This window comes from Pyrgilauda ruficollis, unplaced genomic scaffold, assembly GCF_017590135.1.
Source record: "Pyrgilauda ruficollis isolate IOZ18807 unplaced genomic scaffold, ASM1759013v1 scaffold25, whole genome shotgun sequence".
NCBI classification, from domain to species: Eukaryota; Metazoa; Chordata; class Aves; order Passeriformes; family Passeridae; genus Pyrgilauda; species Pyrgilauda ruficollis.
Genome location: NW_024523822.1, coordinates 1,115,177 through 1,137,635, shown reverse-complemented (window position 1 = coordinate 1,137,635; position 22,459 = coordinate 1,115,177). Strand labels below are relative to the sequence as shown.

The window sequence follows — 22,459 nt, the reverse complement described above, 5'->3', positions numbered from 1 at the left end:
AGAAAATTTGTCAAAAAAGCAGAGACCCACATGCCCTGGAGGGCAGAGGGGAAGCAAGGAGGTGGTCCTGGAACTTCCCCGGGAGACTCTTCCCTCCACTGAGGGATACCATCCCAGCAGGGAGGGAGAACAGACATCGACTCTAGCCCTGCATTTCACCTGTGGGACAAGTCTAGTCTCACCAGCTGCGAAATATTACTTGAGAGATCTTTTTAAATACCCATTGTTAGACCAGTGCCCAGGACTGGCATCCCAACCAGCCAGTCTGCCTAATCCCCTCCAAAATCCATGCTGTTTTTGCCTTCAGCAATAGTAAATGCCAGAGACAGCAGTCTGGACAGAAGAAATTAAACATTATTTCTTAATACCGCTTCTGCCTGCATTTTCAATCCCACAAACCTGCCTCCCCCACCACCACGCCCCCCCCCCCCAAAAAAAACCCTGTATGAGCTGACATTTTCCTCAAAAATTTTACTGTCCACTATTTAAATTACAGCAATGCTTCTACTTGTGTACAAACACTCTACTCCAAAAGAAGTATAAATTTAAAAAGCAGTTCTGTGTCTTTAGGTTGCCAGATAGACTACTGAAGGCATTTTTACCATCTTCCAGGGTCTGGGTCCTGGACCTTCAAGTATACAGCCTTGCAGGGCTCTTTCACACCCGTGTGAGGTCAACTCCACACGGTCACCAAGTGTGCTCCCGACTACCGAGGGAGGACAGCTGTACTGCACGGCCCTGCTCCACACACAGCCAGGCATCCACGGCCCACGGTGCCTGGCTTGGTTCTGGACTTCACCAATTTCACACTTCACCAGCGTGACACACCACCTTAACAGGGGGCGGGGGGCGGGAAGGAAAAGAGAGGAGGAAAATCCCCAACGAGGAACTGGGCAGAAGCACGTGCTCCTCCCGGCCCGCACTGGCGTCCCCGGGCTGAGGCGGCGCCCGAGGCTTGCAGGCATCTCTGGGCCCCGAGCCCGAAGGTCGCCGACGGCGACCCAAAGGCCCCTGGCCACGGCGGGGGGGTGCGGGAAACCCAGAGGCGCCCGGGCCCCGTACCGGTCTGGCCGAGGCCCCCGCGGAGCGGAGGGCGGGCGGTGCCGCCGTCAGTCAGCGGCCGCGGAAGGCGGTGCCTGAGCGGGTTGGCGGAGGCGCCGGGGGCGGGGCGGGGGCAGAGCCGGCGGCGGGCACGGCACCGCCGAGGCTCCGAGGCGGCGAGCGCGGTCGGGACCGCGGCGGGACGGGTGCACGACGGAGAGCGGGGCGTCGCGGCGGCAGCTGCTGCCCGGCCGTGGGAGGGAGGTGGTGACGACCCCGGCGCTCTTGCTGCTCCTGCTGCTACCGCTACTACCGCCGCTGCCGCTGAGGTAAAGCGAGTCCTGCTGCATCCGCTGCAGCTGGTGCTGCCTCTCGGGCGGCTGCCGGGGCACGGGAGCGGGGCGGGAGGGGGCGGTGCGGGGCCGTGCGGCCGCCCGGAGCCCGGGCACCGTCCGCCTCTGCGGGGTGACAGTCCGAGCGGCAGCGCCGCCCCGCGCAACTTTTTCCCCCGTGCCGGGGCGGGCCGTCCGCTGCGGCCGAGGCCGAGCCCCGAGGATGGTGCAGCCTGTCCCCTCGCGGCCGGGGGCGGCTCGGCCCGGCGCTTCCTGGACGGGCAGGGCGAGCGGCGCGCCGCGGCCACCGCAGGGCTGCCCGGGAGCCCCGGCCCTGGGTGGCGTGGCGAGCCGTGCTGCTGCCCGCGCCGGGATACTGCCCCCCGGGCGGCGGAAGGGCTGTCCGTAGGGAGCGCTGGGGCGGGAGCGGTCGGCGCGGCGTCCTCCGTGCCCGGAGCTCTACCGTGGTCCCCGCGCCGCCGGGGAGCGCCGGCTCGGTGCAGCCCTGCCCCGGCGGTGGAGGGGCTGCAACCTCCTGAGCACCGGCCCCCGGAGAGCGGCTGCTCTGCGGCGGGGACTGCATGTCGGCGCAGGGCTCCGGAGTGGTTAACCTGCCGGCCTTTTCAACGGGACTGAAGTTCAGACTGTACTGATTTCCTAAGTTTTTTAATTATCTCCTCCGTTCGTCCATAGTTTGCAGCCTTTATAAAGTCTTTGAGATGTTTCGGAATGAGATGTGGTGTACAGTGCTTAGAGTACTTATTCAATGTGTATATGTTTGGACTCGTTCAAAAACTTGTGATAGAATCTCCATAGATTCAAAATAATTATTTCAAACTGGAAGCGGCATAAAGGTATTACTATGTGATACATCACAGACCTCACTTTCTTGCAGAAGATAGTGTTCTAATGTGGAACTTGGTCGTCTCCACTTGGAAAGCATATTTCAGAGAAAGCTGCAGTTTGAGTCACAGGTGCGTAGACACCTAGTGGGGAGAAGACTTGGTCTCCAAGCAAATTTTCCTGCTTACACCTCAATTCTCATTATTTCAGTGTCCCCCTGAGTATGACAGTCAGCTCTTCTATCTACCAAGCTTCTCCTGCAGTGGAAGGGAGCTTGTGTTAGGCACTGTTTCTCTAGGGATTTTTGGAATTATTATTAGAGAAATTGCAATGCAAGGAAATATGGTTATTAAATTTGTTAATATAAAGGTGAATAAAATCTTTGCATCTTGTACTAGGCATGCTGTGCCAGTAACCAGCCCATCCCTCTGGTATCGCTGTGCATGTATATGTGTTGTAAAAGTTTTTATTCTCCAGCCCCAAAGGCATGATAGTTTGTGTGGGAGGAAACCCTTGGGTACCAGTGAAGTGGGAGCCAGATGTCATTTTTAACAGGGGAAGAAGGGGAGGGTGAAGGGGAAGATTTCATGTCCCCTTTGTTTTCTGCCTAAATTTGTGGGAATGTATTGAGTTTTTCTGTTGAATTTTGAATTTTATCCCTACTGAAATGTTCAACGTAAACCGTTCTGCTGGGAGACTGGAATTCTGACTGAACTCAGGAATCTTTTAGAGGCATCATGCTCTTAGACAGTAAATAAAAAACAAATTAACATTGATTCTCTTACAATACTTCTTCCTCCTTTTCCATTTGACCAGCCAAATGGAAATCCAGTAATAAAATCATCTCAAATATAGGAGTGTTTTTTCCCTGAAGTGTTTGGTTTGTTTGTTTAAATCTATTTAAAATGGTGTCCAAGCTATATATTTTAGGACCAGTCAGCTTAAGTCAGTTTAAGTCAATGTCTGAATGTAGAGGCTGTGTAATTTCAAGTGGAGTAAAGGGAATGTTTTTTTTTTATACAGGATCTTAGCCAAGCACTCTAAGAGAGCATTTTGGATACAATGTGGTGTTACTAAGCCGGTGTGGAAAACTGGTGTTTGTCCCTGTGTTAGACCTGTATGTAAGGCTCTTGAACTCTGAGTCTTAGCTCATTCCTGAACCTGAGACATAGTAACAATAGAAAAAGGCATAAATCCAAGGAGTTCAGAATGGCTGACTCACAGGAGTGTCTCCAGGTACATGAACCATAGATCAGGAGGGCAGATCCCAGGTACTCTGTACTGAGGGTGGTGCTGATAAGTGAGTATGAACAGGTACTGCAGCTCTGAGCCCCAGGGAAACTGGATCTAAGGAAACTTTGCTACCATAACCTCACTGAGTTTTTCTAACGGTTTGAGTTTTTAAAATATGCTTTAAAATGGTCATAAGAAGTTCTACTACATTTCTGGTTCTGTATTTTCAAGAGATGCATAAGTGACAGAAGAACTCATTTTAAATATATGGCCATAAAGTTGCTATCGTACGTTTGATAATAAAAGATCAGAGGAGTAGGTCAAGTCAGTTGAATTATGCAGTGTTTAGAAGACTTCATTGGCTGCCAAAATGCCCATAGGCAGTAGGAGTTAAATAAGTAGTTGTAGCAGAGCACTTGTTGAACCTTCCTTAAAAAGAAAAGAAATATTTCAGAGTATTTAAAGTAGTCAAAGTGGTAATTTTCTATCAGGCTTTGCTGTGTGCATAGTTGGTTTTGATTGGAAACATTTGTATTAATCATAACACTTGGATCAAAACTGTGTAAGTGCTTTTTTTTTTTCTCTTGCTACATGAAACAGGAGAAATCCACGCTTTTGTAAAGGCTTCTCTGCTATTTAATTGATACATTGATACTTTTTCCCCAGTTTTTGTTGATAGACTTTTCTCTGGTAGAAGAGGCAAAATTAAATATAAGTGAAACTATTCATGCTAATTACAAAGTCTGTGATATTTGGTAGCATCAGTCAGGTAGGCAACATAGTTTGATTTTTCAGAAGTGGCTGCAGAAATTTCTAATGGTATTAAAACTTTGGTGGGAGCTGGGTGCCTAATACACGTGGATAGATTTTCAAGTTGTTAAAATAAATACTTATGTGCAAGCTTTTTGAAATAGGAAGTCTAATTCAGGCTTTCATAATTCCTACAACAAAAACTGGTTGCAAGGGATGATAAGGAAATTCTTCAAGAACTTAACAAGATTTTCTTCTGTGTTCTGTCACGAGAGATGTTGTGCAATATGCTGCAGGGACCTGATGGGCTGAAGAGGAGCCACATACAAATTAGGGATCAGGTTCATTCACTGGCACAGAAAGCCCATATGCATTCTTATAAACACTTCTTAGCTTGTCAGTTAGTCACATTTCAAAGGACTTGATGACTGAGGCATTAGAAAAAATGGCATGGAAAAGAGCTGTCAGATGTTCCCTGTTCCAGCCCTGTCTACTGATGTCTCTTTACAGTGTAAAAAGGGAGTGTTTCACAAAAAAAAGAAGAGCTTTCTATACATTGAATACATAGTACATAGTCAATATTTACCTGCTGGTATTACACAGCTCTCTCAGGTCTTTTATTCAGATGTAGTTTAGGACTTCAAGTGCAGCTTTGTGTAGTTAGTACTTTCTGGTTTCCAGTATAGCATTTCAAATTATGATTTGGCTTGTCTTTTTAAGTAGATGAAAATGAGTAACAGTTGAAATAATATTTAGAAAGCTTTCACTGTTCTATATGTCTTCAAGCAACTGTTCTCTAAATAGATTTTTGTTTTAGTCATATTTTTCTTTTACTTTATGGTTGGGCAACCTTGAGCTAAAAGTTCAGGCCTGTGTTCTCTTGCCTTTAATGTAATTTAAGCATGCACCCTGATACTTCACTCCTGGTAGGGCTGCTTAGGTGGTCTGGGTGTGCCTGTTTCAGTTGCTGATTGTTTTTTCTAGTATTATACCATAAACACATTAAAAAACATCTGGAAGATAGGGGAGTGGTAAAGCCCCTCTTTAGAAAAAGAAAAAGGGAAAATATGGTAGTCATCAAGTAAAAGTTCTTTTGAGTCTTTGGTTCTTCTACAGATTACAAGAAGACACGTTCCTCCAAAAGGTTTTTGAAATACAGGCTTTAGGGTAGGGGCTGTTGCACATCCCTACCCTTGTCATAAACAGGAGGAGACTGGATACCCCATTGGTCAATGCTAATTACAGTAAGCTCCTCCTCTGTCTTGACAGACCTTTTGTGGAGCAGGGGTGTGGCTGTCTGGCTTCAAGAAGGTAATATATAAAATCTCACTGCCAGGTTAGATACTGCACTGGAGGAATAGCTCCAGGGCTTAGCCCTCTCACCCTGAGACTTTTCAGTTGCTGTAAGTCACAGAGAAGGAAGTGTGCCTCATGCTGCAGGGGTACAAATTTGGTTCAAGTAATTTGACATATGTCCTTTATAAAAATGCAAACATTACCTGTAGGTATTTTTTGCTTGATTTTATTGTCAGATAGGATTCTTGTGTGGACCACAGTCTTTGCCAGGGTTGCAGAAAGCTTAAGTCAGAGGTAAAATACTAAGTTCACAATCATCAAGAGAATGTGAAATTATTTAATCAGATTTCTCTTCTCTTTCCAGGAAAAGCATGTGTGCAGAGTTTGGTGGCAGAATATTTAAGGTATGTGGGCAGTCTGTGGCAAATACATCTGAAGAAAGTGTGACCGGCTAAAGAGTTGGCTGAAATTGTGTATGGAGACAAAGAAGTGCTGGGAAGCCCAGGAAAAGAACTAATTGGAAGAATATTGCTAGACATAGAAGAATTGGAACACTTAACTTCTGCAACAGACAGTGACTAAGAATAAATACATTGGTAAAAACATCTGCAGTGAAAAGGCAGACTGTGTTTTTTCATTATCTTTTGGATTTTATTACTTAAGAGACATTTTCATCATCCCATTTAATTCATCTTGAATTTCTCTGTACATAGAACTCTAACTGGACAATTGCATTTTAATACTGTTTAGTAACACTTGTGAATGTTAAATCATTTGCCAAGATGAGTGCTGAGGGATATCAATACAGAGCTTTATATGACTACAAAAAAGAGCGAGAAGAAGATATTGACTTGCACTTAGGAGATATATTAACTGTGAATAAAGGTACCTTACTAGCACTTGGATTCAGTGAAGGGGAAGAAGCAAAACCTGAGGAAATTGGTTGGTTGAATGGCTTTAATGAAACCACAGGGGAGAGGGGGGATTTCCCAGGAACTTATGTAGAGTACATTGGAAGAAAGAAAATATCTCCCCCCACTCCAAAGCCTCGTCCTCCTCGGCCTCTTCCAGTAGCACCATGTCCTGCAAAAGCTGAATCAGAGAGTGAGCAACAAGGTCAGTATTCAGAAGGTGCATGGTTTCAGGTATTTTTGTTTCACAGTCTTGTCTGAGTGTACTTTCATGTATATAGCACCTGCTGGTCAGCTTTTTTTAGTGTACAGCTCATTTCAGTCAATTAAGTATTGTTTCTACATTGTAATGTTTAGCTCACACACTTTGTAGTTTTGTGTGGTTTGTTTCAGGCACAGGGACGAGTGACTTACTGTGAGGTACATCTCACAGGTTGGAAAGTATGTTTCTAATTCTTCACTATAAAAACTTAAGTGGAAAATGAGCCAGTTAACATTTCTTTTAGGTTTCTAAGAAACTGATGGAAGTGTTTCCTTTTGTGGTTCATCAAACTCACTATTGAGAAAGTTCTCTGTGTGTCCAATACTATGCATTCTAGGTAAAAGTATATTCTTACTACAAATCTCTTGCTAGCAGCAAAAGATATATTCTGGTCATGGGGGGCTACCTGTGACATTAAAGGTAAAAATGAATATTTTAAAATTAACAATGAAATTATAATAAAGAGAAATTCAGATTTCTAATTTTGGGGGTATGGCATGCAGTAGATAAAGCCAGCCGTATATGAAAAAAGGTTAAACAGAGGAAATACCTTCCTAAGTTGTTTTTTAACCTCTATTTGCAACAGTATGTTGAGCACAACTCAGAATTTTATCATAACTCTTCTGTTAAGAGAAGAAACAAGTCTTTTGGAAAAGCTTTGGGGTAAAAAAACAAAAGAAACAAAAAAAACTCTTCCTCCAAGTGATTTTTGTCTCTTTTACCTACTGACATTCAGATAGCTGGGTTTTACAGATCAATAATCTTTAGATTTTACAATAGACATTTATAGAATAGACATTTTAGAATAGACATTATAGCTTATTGGAGAAGTCTAGAGTAGCTTATATTTCTTCACCTTCTAATACTTCATAAATTCTCTGGGTTTCTAACTGTAGGTAATAAGAGTTGTAGCATGTGGTCATGATTTTCACAGTGACACCATAGTAATGAATAGTATCATCACACTTCCTACACAGAAATGTTTGCAGCATCACTTGCAAATTTGTGGTGTCAGTTTATTAATTTTCACCCCTCTGTGCATATTATAAGTTTATATTCAGCTGTGCTGATAACCAGCAAAGATAAGGGCAGAAATAGACAAAAATGTACGTGGCAACTAAGTTAACCTGGCAGAAGCATTTCTGGGTTGGTGGGGACTTAATAAAGGGTGAATCCTCACTGGTTTATTTAGCAGCATTCTGAAGCACTGCAGCAAGTGTTGCTAACAAGTCTGCAGTGCCTAGATGTAAGTCATTGTTAGGATGAAGTTGAGGGAAGATGAGGCTGTAGGGGATTTTAATTTATACTGTCCCTATCTCTGAAGTCCTTGAACTCTTAACTGCTAGTCATTAGAGCCTCATGTTTTCTCTTTCACTGGCATAGTTCTGGAAACGGAGTATTTCCTTTTAAAAGGAAAACTATTACATCTTTGATCATTGCTTGTATTGGATAATAATTTTGCTGCACGGGTGACACTGGCTCTTTTCTTAACCCACCTGTGGAGATAGCTATCACCATCCTATGTAACTCCAGAAGAAATGTGGTTTTTTTGGATAGACACCTCAGTGCTGACAGGTCATTTTGAGCAGCAATGAATGGAAAGAAAATCCCATTCTTTATGTGTGCATGGTGTGGTGAAGCAACCAGCGTCCTGGCTTTGATGTTTATTGGTTTAAAAAGTAGCACTTTGTAGCTTCTTTGGTTTCTGTGCTCATGCTTACTCGATGCTTCTGTTCACAGCACCATGCTGTGAGCTGGCCACAGCACGGCGCTGGGAAATCCTGGCGTTAATCTTGCTGCTTCCAAGCCTGCCCCAGGACTGTGCTTGTAACAGACATTTATGGGAGTTTCAGCTGCTGGGAGTTACTTTGGGAAATTCTGCTGCAGATTTGGGGGAGCTTTGCTTATATGTAACCTCCTATGTAAGACTTATTGCCCTTAGACAAAGTACTATTTACATGCAATGTGTTTATTTTTAATACCATGGGACTCTGAAGAAAATGTTGGGATTTAACTGAGACTCTTCATCTCAAAGCCTGCACACATAATCCTGCTGTGCTCTGAAATGCTTAAGAATCAGCTTGCAGTCCAACATTGCTTTCTTCTGATCCAAAAAAAAAAAAAAAAAAAAAAAAAGAGTTCCCGTAGCTGGTTTTGAATTAAAGATTTTAAGCTTCATATAAGTGGCTAGACACCTCCATAATGCCCTAAGACCAGGGATTATACCCTTCTGAATAGAAATTTGAACTTCAGGCTTAATTACTGTTAAAGTATGCTTTCCTAAAATAAATTAGGAAAAGTAATTATAAGTAGTCTCTTTACAGATCTTTTTTCTGATGACAGCTAAGGCAGAGAGTGCTTTGAATCTCAGAAACAGATTTTGAAATGTTCTGAAAGAGTGTTATAAAAATGAAATGAAGGTGAAATTTTTAAGTTAGCAGAATGCTACAAAAGTTAGGGCAAAACCAGAGATGAGGGCAGAAATATAGTTCAGATAAAGAACAATGTAGCAATATATGTTTGACTTTCAGGCAGCTTCACTATTTTTGTGTATGTTATTTGGGACAGGGAATAGCACAGTTAACATAGTCCAGCAGCCAATGTAATGGGCAGTAGGCCAAAAGATTCTTCCCAAGATGATACTTCTCTCTACACTCTTAGAGTGTATTTCAAATAAATTAATGTGTAGTGTGAAGCTTGTCTGACCAAATGCAGTCAGGTTTACATTTTCACTACTTGATAAATTGAAAGTACTGTGGATTAAAATGAAAAATTAATGGAGAACTGTAACTTAAGAATTCTTCATTTATTTGTGATCTGTATACTTTTTGATTCTGTAAAGAGTAAATTCTATATGTACTCCTGTTACACATATGTTGAATAGGAGTATCAGAAACTTGCAATTTCAAAGAATATATATGCATAATCAAAGAAGTTCCTTTAATTTGCCGTATACCTAAGCTTATTTTTTGAAGAAAATACTTTTTAATACTTTCAATACTCTTTAATACTTAATTATTCATTCTGAAGGGTTTTGTCCCTTATCGTTATTACGCCTGATCACTTGCTTATCAATGTCCACAGTGCTTTGTATTAGATCTAATTTGCAGTATTTAAGCACAATGCTGCCAGTACTCACAATGGTGTATTACTCATACACAAATAATTATAGACATCTGAACGCACTTTGCAGTCAATGAGGCTGGTGACATGGGCAGAGCTGCTCATCAGGCCTGTGTCTTATGCAGTCAGTCTTAGAAACAGGGAGCTTCCTAAATGTTAAAAGCCAATCTGAAAACAAAACCCCCCTTGCTGGTGATCTTAAGTTCCATTAAAACACTTAACTCTTTCCCCATATTTTTATTGTATTCATCACTTATTTTAAGTTTCTTGAACCATTAGTTAAGACAAGAATTGGCATTCCTTGGCTGAAATTTTAGGACTGTTACATTTTGCCTGTCTTCCCCTTATCTTTGTCAATAAAAATTAGATTTATTCTGATTTTCTGGGATTTTTTAAATTGCATCTGAAAGGATATGAAAAGAAAAGAGAAACAAAAACCCCAAGAAGTCTCTAGCACCTTCCAGTCTCAGGCCTGATGCAATGCCAGAGGTATGGCAAGGCAGATGTAATTCCTCTTGCTGTTGAGAGGTTCCAAGTGACCCAACATGTTGCTTTTTTTTTCCCACCAGGCAAGGGTGCCTGGCTGCTGGTGGGAGGATTGAGGTACTTGCAACAGTGGAGAGACAGCATAGGTTCATCTTTATTCCCCCCTTTAGGTATCTGAAGTTTATGTGAAGCAGTAAAGATTTTACAAGACAGGGGTTTCTGTCTTGGAATGATTTTTTAATTTTTTTAATTTAAGGTACATTAGGCTGGTTCCTCTCGTTTATCTCAGTTTTCCTCAACTCTTTGCAAATGGAAAGTGCATAAGCTGAATGAAGTCCAGATATGTTTTTCAAACGTTGATTCAACTCATCTGATACGGCCATATACATTTAGAGTTGATTCATACAGTATCATTTCCCTACTTGCTTTGTGAAGGCTGATCTTAAGCAGACTTTGGAGCATAAAGCTTTGATTGATGGACTGAAGTACTTACAGATTTAACTTGGAATGCTAAATTCTCACTTTGAAATGAAGATCAGATTGCAGAAGGGCAGACCAGAACTTTATATGAATAATTTGTCTGTTTTGATGTTTTGGCACTTCCTGCAACTTCCTGTGTAACTTAAAAGGGTTGTTTATGTTGACACTTTGTACTATTTCAGCTGATTTTGAGCCTAAAAATAATCTGAAGCTCTTCCTTCTTGTGGTGAAGCTATAAAACAGATTTTTTTTTTTTAAAGAAAAAGTCCAAACTTTTTTTCACTCTTCTCCTAGAACAGATACAGATCAGCAAGTTATACAAAGACAATGACACATAATATTTGGAAACTCTTTTCTTTCACCAACCAGATTATGCAATATCTGATAGAGTTCCAAACTGACAGAGGGCATAAAACCGTTTGTGCATGGTTTAACTGAATGTGTTGTAGGATTTATTTCTTTAATTTTGCTATAAAGCCAGTGTAGCAATCCATTTGTGAAAATTATTTCAATTTGTGTTGAAATTATTTCAATTTCAATTGAGGGACATAAGAGTGAGTGAAATGCAGTGAACCTGGAGGCTCCATTGGCAAGAAAACAGTCATCTTGCCTGATTTAGGCAAATGGAAAAAGGAAATTATGGGATGAAGTGATGAGTCACTACCTCATGACAAATACAAATGGTAAATATATTTACCATTCAAGCCAGAACCCTTGAATTCTTTCTTTTTAGAACCAGTTTGAGTGTAAGCCTTTGCCCTGCTGCAGTTGTCAGAACTTAGTTGCAGTCATGAATTTTCACATCAGTTGAGTTTGACTTGCACTGAGAAATGGGGCAAGTTCCTGCCAAAAAGCCTTGCCGGCTACTTGTGATAACATTTCTAGGCAAATTTCTAGCTGCTAGATAAGTGCATGCATCTGAAAACAGAGTCCTTGCCAACTGCTTTATCACCGATGATGGCAAAGATTTTTGCAAGCTCCACTGAAGTGAGATAGAGCAGTTTTTTCACAGCGATAATATCAGGGTTGATAATAACTAAAAAGCCTTTGTAAGCGCCACAGGAAGCACAGGGAAAGGCTGTGCAGTACGAGTACACACTGGAGGTGGATAGAGGGCCTGGGCAAGTCCATGGTTGATGCGTGGCCCCACCTGCTGGTACAGGAGGGAGGAAGCAAAGGGAGGAAGGGCCTTTAAACACAGCGTCTTCCATGTCGCGTTTTAATCCTCACAGGATAAAAATTAAAGTAAGAGAGAGAGCTTTTTAAAATAATGCTTGAATTGAATAATAGATAGTCCTTTGAAAAATATACCACTTGGGGTACACAGAACCCCCTTGTAATCCTCAGAGGTGATCATAGACTGAAAAGGCTTGTGTGACTGAAATTAATTTTTTTTTCCTTGACTGTATCAATCAGATTAATCTAATACATTTTTTTAAAAGCCTTATTTTTACACATTTTTACATTAAGAAGGTGAAATAATAAGACATTCCTATTTAGATGCTGTAACAAATACTTTTCTGTTTTGTATCATACTGATTTTAATATGCCTTTCTATGATTACAAAGGTGGCACTATGTTGAGTGACTTTGCTTACATTTTCTTAGCCTTCTGTTATACTGATTTAGTCTGCTAATACCTTGTGTTGACATGAAAGTTGGAGCAGATGTGAAGCATGGCAAAGGTGAATTAGGCTACACTTCTCATTGGAATCATCTTGGTCCTGTAGCTGTGATCCAGGAACATCTGAAAAAAACCTTCACTGGTTAGCAAATAGTTCTTACTTAGGCTTGCATATGATAACATCAGTTTGTGAGTTTTAGCAATACATGGTACTAAGTGTTTGCCAAGAATGGATCATTCAACACCCTGAGCAAATAACCGTGCCCACTTAAATAGTTGTGTGATGCCATATATGCCTCCAGATTTTCTTGTGTGAAAGAACACAGGTCTGTAACTGCAGCTGGCTGTGCACTGTTTCACATCTGTGTCTTACCAAAACCACTCTCCATGATGAACATCCATGAAATCAATCTGAAGTCCAGAATACAAAGAACTTCTTTATTTTCATAGCTAAGAATGACAAAGAAAATTACACAATGTTAAAGACATGGTTATTTTAACTGGAGAAGGATATTACGTCCTGAGAATACTTTGGTAAGAATCTAAGTGCTTGAGAGAACTTAGAGAGAATTTCTGGCTTAAAAAAACAAACAAACAAACAAACAACAAAACCAAAAAAAATCAGTAGTAGCTCTGGATAATAGTTGCTAACTTTTGTTCATACCTTCAGCAAAATATATGTCTACAATGCAATTTTATTTTATGATGGTTTCATTAAGAGAAGGCACTTGTGTAGATTTTTTGTTGGGGTTTTGGTTTTTATTTGTTTTCTTTTTTCCACTGTGTTGTAGAAATGCCTGCATCCTTGGACATTGCCTGAAATCTTTTCATAAAGTGTTAGCAGGTGTAACCTTTTGTACTAATGTGACTGCTTTTTGTTCAGTCTTTTATAAATGCTGTATGCCACAGTGCACAAGAATATCACCTAAATCTTGTTCATTATTTTCACATGTTGACCTACTTTATAAAATAGTTTGTATGTAAGACAGCATCAAGAAATTATATTTAAGCTGATGGCTTTTCAGCTAACAAGATCCTCAAGGCAGATTTTCAAAAACTCACTATTGTCCTGATCCAGGGAAAGATGTGATTGCATTTGGTTTCTACAGTTCAAAAATATCTTTTGAGACTATCTTCTACTTCAATACTACTATGTAAACCATGACATGAATGATGAAAAACATCTTTAACAGTTCAGTTAGCTGTCAGACAATTTTCTCGTATAATCCACTAGGTGAGTTTGTATATGCTCCTCATCATTTGCTATGTTAGAGCATTTCCCAGAGGTCAGTATCTGAGATAATTTCTTCACTTGAGATTGTGGATGTTGATGGCAAGAGTAAGATCTGCCTTTGGTAGGTCTAAACATGCCAGTTTCCATCCGTGCTGGCAAATCACTTAGTGGCATCTGGGACAAGAAGATGCTCCTGCAGAAGGGAGACCTCTTGCAGGAATGGCAGTTACTTTGAGTCCATTTAAGACTCAACTATTGTATCTTTCTAGTAAAATAGATGGAGTTGATTTTTCTCTGTGGGTTTTTTGCCATTTCTTTTTTTCTTTTTAGTGTCTGTATTTTAGAAAAACAAAGTTAACTCTGATTTCCTTGAACATTTTGATGCCTCTCTGTAAAACACATGCACACTCTTAAATTGTAAATGTAGTGGCAAAAAGAACATCAGATGGGTATAGTTCAAGTGGTCTCTACCTTGCTCTTTCTCCTCTCTGGGGTTGTATTTGTTGGATGCAGCATGTTTGAACACTCTGGTTCCATAGCCTCCTGCTCACCACCTGGAAGGGAAGGAAGCATAGTGCAACCTGAGATCTGTAGTCTGAGAGGGAATGCACCTCTGAGCTGTTTTTTGCTGCGGTAGTTACCACGACAACCTAGCACAAGGCATGGCTGCACCAGGTTTGTTTGTCTTGTTTACAGATATAACAGTGGAATTTATTTGTTGGGGTTAGGAGAGAAAACTTCAATGCTATCACCTATTTTTCCAAGATCTGTTCATCCTGCTTGGATACCATTGGTAGATAGCAGATAACCATGGAGGACTGTTCCTGGCAGAGAAACTTTTGAATGGTACACTACAAATCAATGTTTCAAAGCATGTTATGGCTTCTCCAGCAGTCTCTCTCAATGCAAAGCCTCTTAGTTTGTGAGGTTACTTTTTTATTTCCCAGCCCTGTTCCTCAACTCTTTTTTGCTGGAGGTAGATGAAGGCACTTAAATTAAGGAATTAATGAAAGAAACCGCTAATTATACATCGTGATAGATAAGGCTGCACAGCTGTATGTGGTTTCATTATCTCTGTATCCAGGAACATTCCAGAAATAAGCAGTTAAGGGGAAAAAAATTCAGTCTTTTTCGTATTTGCACATGGTGTCCAACACTGTGAGCACACATTCCAGTCCTCTAGTGCTATTTTTTCATGCAAATTTCATTGCAATTTTTCATGTGCTGCGCTTGGATGGAGGGAGCAGGAAAATCTCTCTTGTGTTTTTAACCTTACCCTTGAATTGTCTCCTTGCCAAGAGACAGCTGCTTGGCACAGGTGAGGAGCAACAGAGACCGTGGCAAAACCCTCCATCATTTCCTGCTTTGCTCTTAGTTGACTGGCACATGCATGAGAAACATCTGCCCTGATGTGGTCTGCGAAGAGCTGTGAGGTGTGATCTGTTCCTTGGCCTTTCAATCTCTGCTGGTACATGGGTCTTTTGTGAAGGCTTATTTTAGATACTTTGGAGTAAAATCTGTACAGATGTTTAAGTACAATTTAGAATATATTCTGGCCAGTCCAAAACTACACAATTGTTCTGAAGCCAGAATAGTGTAGCTAGTCAGTAGCCTAAATAAGCAATTTTCTTAATAAAAAAAAAGATTAAGGAAGGCTTTTTTTGCTCCAGTGCAAGCCAGTTCTACATAAAAACTTTTCTAGTCATCCTTGTAATCTGGCCTGGCCAATTGATAGAATTTTAAGGAATACATTCTAAACAGCAAGTAGCAAATAACAGAAATAACAGAAATAACAGAAAATAAGACCTCTGTCCACTGAATGAGAGCTTCTTAAGGGCACAGAGTGATGAATGTTTGAATTCTCTTTGCTGTATGTATAATTAATTCCTGTTGGTTGAAAGATCAGCATGCATTCCCTGCAACTTCCATGTTTTTCTGACTGCCTCTTGGATCAAATTTAGTGTTTGCAACTCTAGTAACTTTCTGGTTGCCTGTGTAATCTGCAGTCCCCTACATGAAATAAGAGATTTTCACAATCCCATTATTGTCAGGATTTGGGGATAATATTAAGCCACTGGTTGAGCAACGTTTACTACAGAGCAACCAGCATAAAATCTTGCTTTTTAGCAAGTTGAAAGTCTCATCTATTTTTGATGTTAAAACCTTCACTGAAAAAGCTAGTGGGCTGCTGGTGCCTTCCAAAGTGATTTAGGATGCAGGACTTTGAGTTGCATGAACAGTTTAGCAAAAAAGGGGAAGACAGTTACCAACTGTTATGCTTTTTCTCCAGATGTTTCCTCTAAGACAAATATGTAGGGTTTTATTATGACACAGTAAGAACATGCCAGTTAGATGAGAATGGTTGTTTTGTTGGGGGGGTTTTGTGTGGGTTTGTTTTTTTTTTTAAATTCTCAATGTCTGTTTGAACTAAATAGCCAGTCAACCAAATACAGTGGTAAATTGCCTAATAGTTTGGATGGAACATGCCCATGCTTGTTGGTGGGAGCTGCTCTCTTCTAAATAGAGTATTAAAATCCTTTTGGATGCAAACTAAAAATAAAATTATTGTAAAGTACTGATGTTCTTGAAAATACTATACATTACTGAGGGTTTTTTTCTTTACTTCAAGAATTTGTTCATACAAGAAGCCATAGGTTACTATTCTACTTTCCCTTAAATTGGTGGCAAAACCCATCTTGACTTCAGAAGGAACAGGATCAAACCTACAGTCAAGATTTAGCAGCAAGGGAAAAATCACATAGTTCTTGCTCTTAGTTCTGTTTGGCAAAATTCACAATATCTTTAGGGTTTGGAGCACAAGTCTTATCTCTTTTTGGAAGAGATTCAAGTATACCAGAATCATAGAATATGAATGTGCATGAAATATTACATGATAAACACTGGCATGAAGAGTAGACTCTGACTGGCCTTTCTTAAATTTTGAATATAAGTAAGGGAAACTCTGTTGTGAGTATCTCTTCTGAGGTCCTGGGCTAATGTAGGGCATGTAATTTTGCCCTGTTATTTCTGTTTTGAGTTCCCATTTCTAGATGAATTTAAAGCTAATTAAATTAGCCTCTAATTAGTCCAAACTTCTTCCTTTAGTACATATTTAATGTAGATTACTTGACTTTTTATCCCTTTAATACCCATTACATGGTAAGAATTGTGAATTTAGTAGCAAAATGTTTTCATTCAGGAAACTACACATATTTAATTGTATTTGGTGATGACAGTATAGAAACTACTTTCACCAGGTTATTTTCTTTCAGTATATTCAGAACTCTTCACTGATACATGTTAAAAATTTGCTCTATGGTGATAGATATTGTGGCAGGGCTGATGTTTTCCTTAGGGCTGTCTGTTTGGGTAACTAATGTGGCCGTAATATGAGTTTCTTATACTTGAGGAAGTGATATGGTGACAGTTTTATTTGTATATTCTGTTACTGTAACAAATTACTATATTTAGAATAAATACAGAGTTTTATCACCTTGATGTATGTGTGTATAGACAGTGAGCTGCACACTACAGTAGGAGAACATTAAGGTTTCAAAACTGCATCTAAATCTTGTGTTTATACATAAAAGTACAACTTCTTTCAGTGTATACCATCTGATGCTATTTTTTTTAGTGATACAGTTGTCCCACCCTTTCCCCCACTTATTCTTGCTTTGTTTTTTTCAAGGTCTTCACTGAATTAAAATTGCTTCATTCAGGTTGATCAGTTCGTGGTATTAAACCACCTGTTCTTCACAGGCTTCAGCCTTCTCTCTGGAAACAGGTTTTTTCATTGATACTTGTGCTCTTTCCAATGATACGACTAATTAGTTTTTCATAGAACTTCATAATGACAAGTACTAAATCATCTTTAGGACACTGTTGTGAGCAAAGGTGCTATCATAGTTCCTGTAAGGAATAAGGTAAATAAAACAGACAATTAAAAAAACAACCAGCCAAACAAACCTACTGCTTCAAGACAGTCTAAGGTTAATCTCTTCATCATAGGAGGGCCATGTAGATTTCACTTCAAAATGTGAGCCTAGGGAGTAACTATTAAAAACTCTTAACATATGAGAACCTTAGCAGTTACATTTCATTGAGATAAATAAAACCAGGAACCACAAATGGATTAGGTTTGACTCTGTAAATCTTTACTTGTCCCAAGGAGTGAGTATTATATTCTTACTCCGTGTCTGGCTTCAGTTACTGTGTACTGGATGTCCAAAACAATTCCTTGCAGAACAAATCTTCCTGGCATACCTCTTGCTGCACCAGCTGGAATCCAAATATAAGCATCAAAATCAAAATAATTACTAGAATGTGAATGCACAGATTCAACAAATATGGTAACATAATTTATGTTAGCTTACTTGTTTCATGATTTTGCAAAGCCAGAGTTTCAAATTTTCAGTACTTGGTTGTACATGTTAAACATGTCTCGCAATAGAATGTTTCAGTCACTCATGTTTTAAGCACCTTTTACTTTAAGTTTTTATGGTGCATGTCTATTAGTTTTGAGGGGGTTTTTTTGTATCATAGTCGTGATTCTCAATACAGGAATTTTTGCAAATGGTGACATTACATAGTAAATTACCGTTCTTCAGACTTGATTTTTGCTCTTCTAATACTAATCAATAACTTCCTTCCTTGAAAGACGTTTTTGCTCCCATCTTTATCTTGCCATGTAGTAAACTGCAACCTTACTTAATCAAGAGGTGCGGCAGTGCAATTTTATCCTAGTATGACAAAGTTCAAAGTTTTTCCTGGGTTACTCTGTTGCTGGCATCATACATGAGATTCCTCTTTCAGGAAACACTAGTTTAGAAAGTGGAAGTCAAGACATCAAGTGTGGATGATAGATGAGTAATGGGGGAGGTATGAAAAATACTCTTGACACCTGGAATGGTTATTCATTAACTTTCCAGACACACTAGAAACGTGGAAAGAGTGTTCTGCCATGGAGGAATCTGTGCTGTTTTGCAGGAGATCTCTGCCAAATTGGAGAAATTGAAGGATAATACTTCATATGAAGTATTCTGTTCTTACTCCATATGAAGTTTTCTGCACAAAAACCTTTTTGTTTTTAAGTTTTTTATTTTTCATATCTTTAGATGTTAATATAGAAATTGCAGGGTCATTTGATTTTGAGTGTACAAACAAGACAGAGAACTCTGGAGAGCCATGGCATTATATCTTTGAAAACTATGTATGAATAGGGCTCCTCTGAAAACCCCAGATTGCAAAAATCATTTGTAGTGGGCTAGAGAGGTATTTGACAGATTATGTGCAAGTATATACATGTGTGTTTCATTATTTGATTGCCTTAGGAGGCTGGTGTTTAAGTTGGCAGATCTACTTACTAAAAGCAAAGCTCTTTGGCTGGCAGGATTACAGAATGCCTGAAGGAGAGAGTCCAAATGCTGAGAGCAAAAGAGAGGGAACGTGTAATGTGCAGAAAGCATGGGGAAGCTATAAAGCCAGCAGGAAAAAATAGACTTGAATATGGTTCCAATTTGTTCTGTTGGGCTTAAGTTGATAGCCATGCAGAAGTAGAAACATGAAATTCTCTTATTTCAGTATCAAGTTAATGTTCTGGAAAATACTGTGTTTTCTATCATGCTAAGTATTATTTGGTTACCAATTTGCAGCTTGTCAGAAATCTTTAATCCATACTTACTTTCTGATTCAAATTTTACAAAAACATCACAGCTTGTTTGGATATTTACAGAGCACTGTCAGACTGTGACATAAGTAGCCCCTATAATAGGTAATGAAACTTTGTTCTTGTCTGTATTACCATGACTCAAAACTACCCTGTTGCCTCCCGGTGTATGTTAAATTTCTGCATTTAATTTTGTGATATGTAATTTGTAGCTGTTCTGGGAAAAAAATAAAATAAACTCCCAACCCAGTCTTTATGCATGCAAGTTTAGAGCAAAACTATCCTGCAACGTTTTGTAATCAGGAGACAAACAACTTGAGTATGTGTGGCTAGAGAAGTCTACACCTGTGACCGTGCACTTTCTTGATGTCTTGCTCCTCAACCTCAGGCAACACAGAGTAGTATTTTGACTTGGCCCTTTGCGTGGCTCACTTCTACCTGAATGCCATTAGAGAATAACCAGCCACCTTGCTCTGTCTCCTAAGACTTACTTCTCAGTTTGAGACCAAGGTTTGAAATATGGGAAGCTGACAGGTGAAAAACAGACTGATGTACTGAAACAAGAAAAAGAGAAGCAGAAGGGCTGGCTCCCCTGAGAGATCAAGAAATATGTTATTTGAAAAAAACCCAAACCACTAAAAAAGCAAAAATAGAAGGGAATTTCCCTTAAAATAAGGCCACAGTTTAGATGATTGCTCATACTGATACATCTAAATTATTTTAGAGACTACTAGTGGCGCATTTACCATGAAAGACTAGAATCCTTTGAGAGGTAATAGGTCCTGCAATAAATAGGTAGCTGGTGGTAGCATAGCAGAACTTAGACCAGCTGTCTGCTGCAATTTTTGAGGAGCTTTGTTTTGGAAAATCCTCAGTAAAGTTCTCTGAAGTTGCTACATCTGAGCTATTTAGGAGACAAGTTTTTCCAGCTTCATGCAGGCAGTTCATGTGAACTGTGCTTAAAAACAAGGAGTCATATGCATTTTAGAAAAATCAGGTCAGTTTAAAATTATTGTATTCCTCTTTTTCCCTGTTCTCAGCAGGGAACTTGTTCTTTTGGAATGACTTTCCTTCTGGAATTCAAGTGAGATATCCTTTTTCCTACTGGCATGGCCGACATTTAGATAGATAGATAGACAGACAGACAGATAGACAGATAGATAGATTGATTTGAAAAGGCAAATGAAATGAGGAAAAGGTGTTCCCAAGGGATTCCTCTGGAGCACAATAACAAAAAGACCATAAATGTAAGACTTCCTTTCTTTCCTCTCTCTCTTTCCCCCAGCCCCCATACCACCCCACACCCAGTAGGATAGTGGGAAAGCAAGCAAGATATACCTGGCATTTTGACAGAATAGTCAACTCTCAGTCCTTGCTGGCCAGTGTGGAAGAAAGCTTACTCCAGTCAGCCAGCAGCCTTTCAGCCTCTCAATCCCCCACCCAGTTCTTAGTGAGTCATAGCTAGAAGGCCTTTTCACATGCTTGATCACATCTTGCACAAGTCAGGAATGTATTTTTACTCCTTTATTGCATCCTATAAGCAACATTCCAAGTCAATTGACTGATCATTGCTTTAAGCTCTGTATATATGTAGAAATGGAGATAAATATATAGATAGATAGTGCCACTCTATTTTCAGATATGGATGGGTTAGAAGATGAGCTAAGTTTCTTGGCAGGAGCAGGATGGTGGAAAAACTGATTTGGATGTTTTATATGTGTGACCTCTAGAAGAGCTGTATACTAGCAGTACTTAAATATTCAAGACATTAGTTTTTCTTGTCATTCTCCTCTATACACTTAGTAGTCTTCCAAGTTCAGAGATAGTATTGATCCTGTTACCCATGAATTTTCTACAAGAAAGTTGGAGAATGTCTACAGCACATTCTGCTGTGCTGGAGTAGGTCAGTGTAGGGCATTTGCTGAGCAGCAGAAGTAAGAAATGACAGCAATGGATCAGAATGCTTCTTGCTCATCTCTTGGTCTTTGTAGAGGACCTAAAAAGACCTTCTGCCTCCTCATTTATTCCATGAAAGACTGCTTTTATTTGATTCACTTGAGCTAATGATCATAAAGGACATGTTGTCAGTTCTTAACCAGATTTATGTTTTTTCTAGTTTTGCCCTTCTGTAGCTTACACCTTCCAAGATCACTTACAAATATTTCTTTCGGTTATTTCATCCTATTCTGCTCAGTCTCACTCTTCTATAATACACCACTGGTTTTCAAGAGAGTGACATTTTTCTTTGTTTTAGACCAAAAGACACTCTAACACTGTAAGGTTACAAAAGGATTTATTGGATTTAAAGTGTTTGGGTTTTCTTAGAGAGGCTTTGTCTCCTGTTTTCTGTCTTTTTCCAAATGAATGCTCCCACTGCAGATTGAAATCGTGTTCCACACCTTTTTACCCTGACTTCACTTAATTTTTGGCTTGCAGATGGTGATGTAAAAACAGCTAGTTTTTTATGAGCACCATCTTTGTTGTCACTGTCAATTTTCTTATACACTTCCTATAACAGGTTTTACACTATATGAATTTCATAACACAGTGTGATAGTCATTACACAAATGAAGGTCTTTTGCCAATTAGAGTTAGTTAACCAGTTGCTACCCTGACAGCTTTGTAAAGGTTCATGAAATTCATTCATCTGCCTAAGTGCTAAGGTCTGAATTAAAGCTACCTCAGCAGAAGAGTGTGGACAAACAATGATTTATGAAAGAGAGATCTTTAGGTTCATGCATTAAGCACATGTACTTGATATTGCATGACATCCTTTTGTTTAGGATCTTGGTAGTATGAAATATATTGGAATAAGAAAATAACATTGATATTGCTAGGCAGAGAAATCTCCACAGGAGTATGATATGGGTCCAAAAATCTTATTACATATAGACTTAGAGTTTTCTTCTGCATCTGAAGGTAAAGAAGATGGTGGGATTACCTCTCTATAGATTCAGTCCAGGATTTTCCTAATAATGTTTTTTCTGTATCTATGTCAGATCACCTGATAGTTTAATGGCTGTAAGGATTAACCCAGTTTTACTTTCTTATAAGACTGCCTTTCAACATTGCTGTAGTCTGTTGCTACAGCTACCACTCTAAGTTTTTCGTTGTTTTTTTTTTTTTTTTTTTTTTTTTTTTGGGGGGGGAAAATTTTTTTTTTTTTTTTAAAAAACTTTT

At 39.7% G+C, this 22,459-nt stretch overlaps 1 protein-coding gene across 3 annotated transcripts in view; it reads left to right on the top strand.

Moving 5' to 3' along the window:
• The first annotated feature begins 1,172 nt into the window (after nt 1-1,172).
• The window catches only part of PIK3R1 (phosphoinositide-3-kinase regulatory subunit 1), a 61,737-nt gene continuing 40,450 nt past the window's right edge, over nt 1,173-22,459 (top strand). For 2 of the 3 annotated variants that reach the window (XR_005955407.1, XM_041470610.1), the window contains exons 1-2: nt 1,173-1,370; nt 5,860-6,611. Coding sequence is in view for 2 of the 3 variants with exons in the window: in XM_041470610.1 (XP_041326544.1) it covers nt 6,278-6,611 (334 nt within the window). In the remaining variant the exon portion in view is untranslated. Of the gene's footprint in view, nt 1,371-2,268; nt 2,348-5,859; nt 6,612-22,459 lie in introns of all 3 variants that reach the window. The other variant, XM_041470611.1, reaches the window with a different exon arrangement.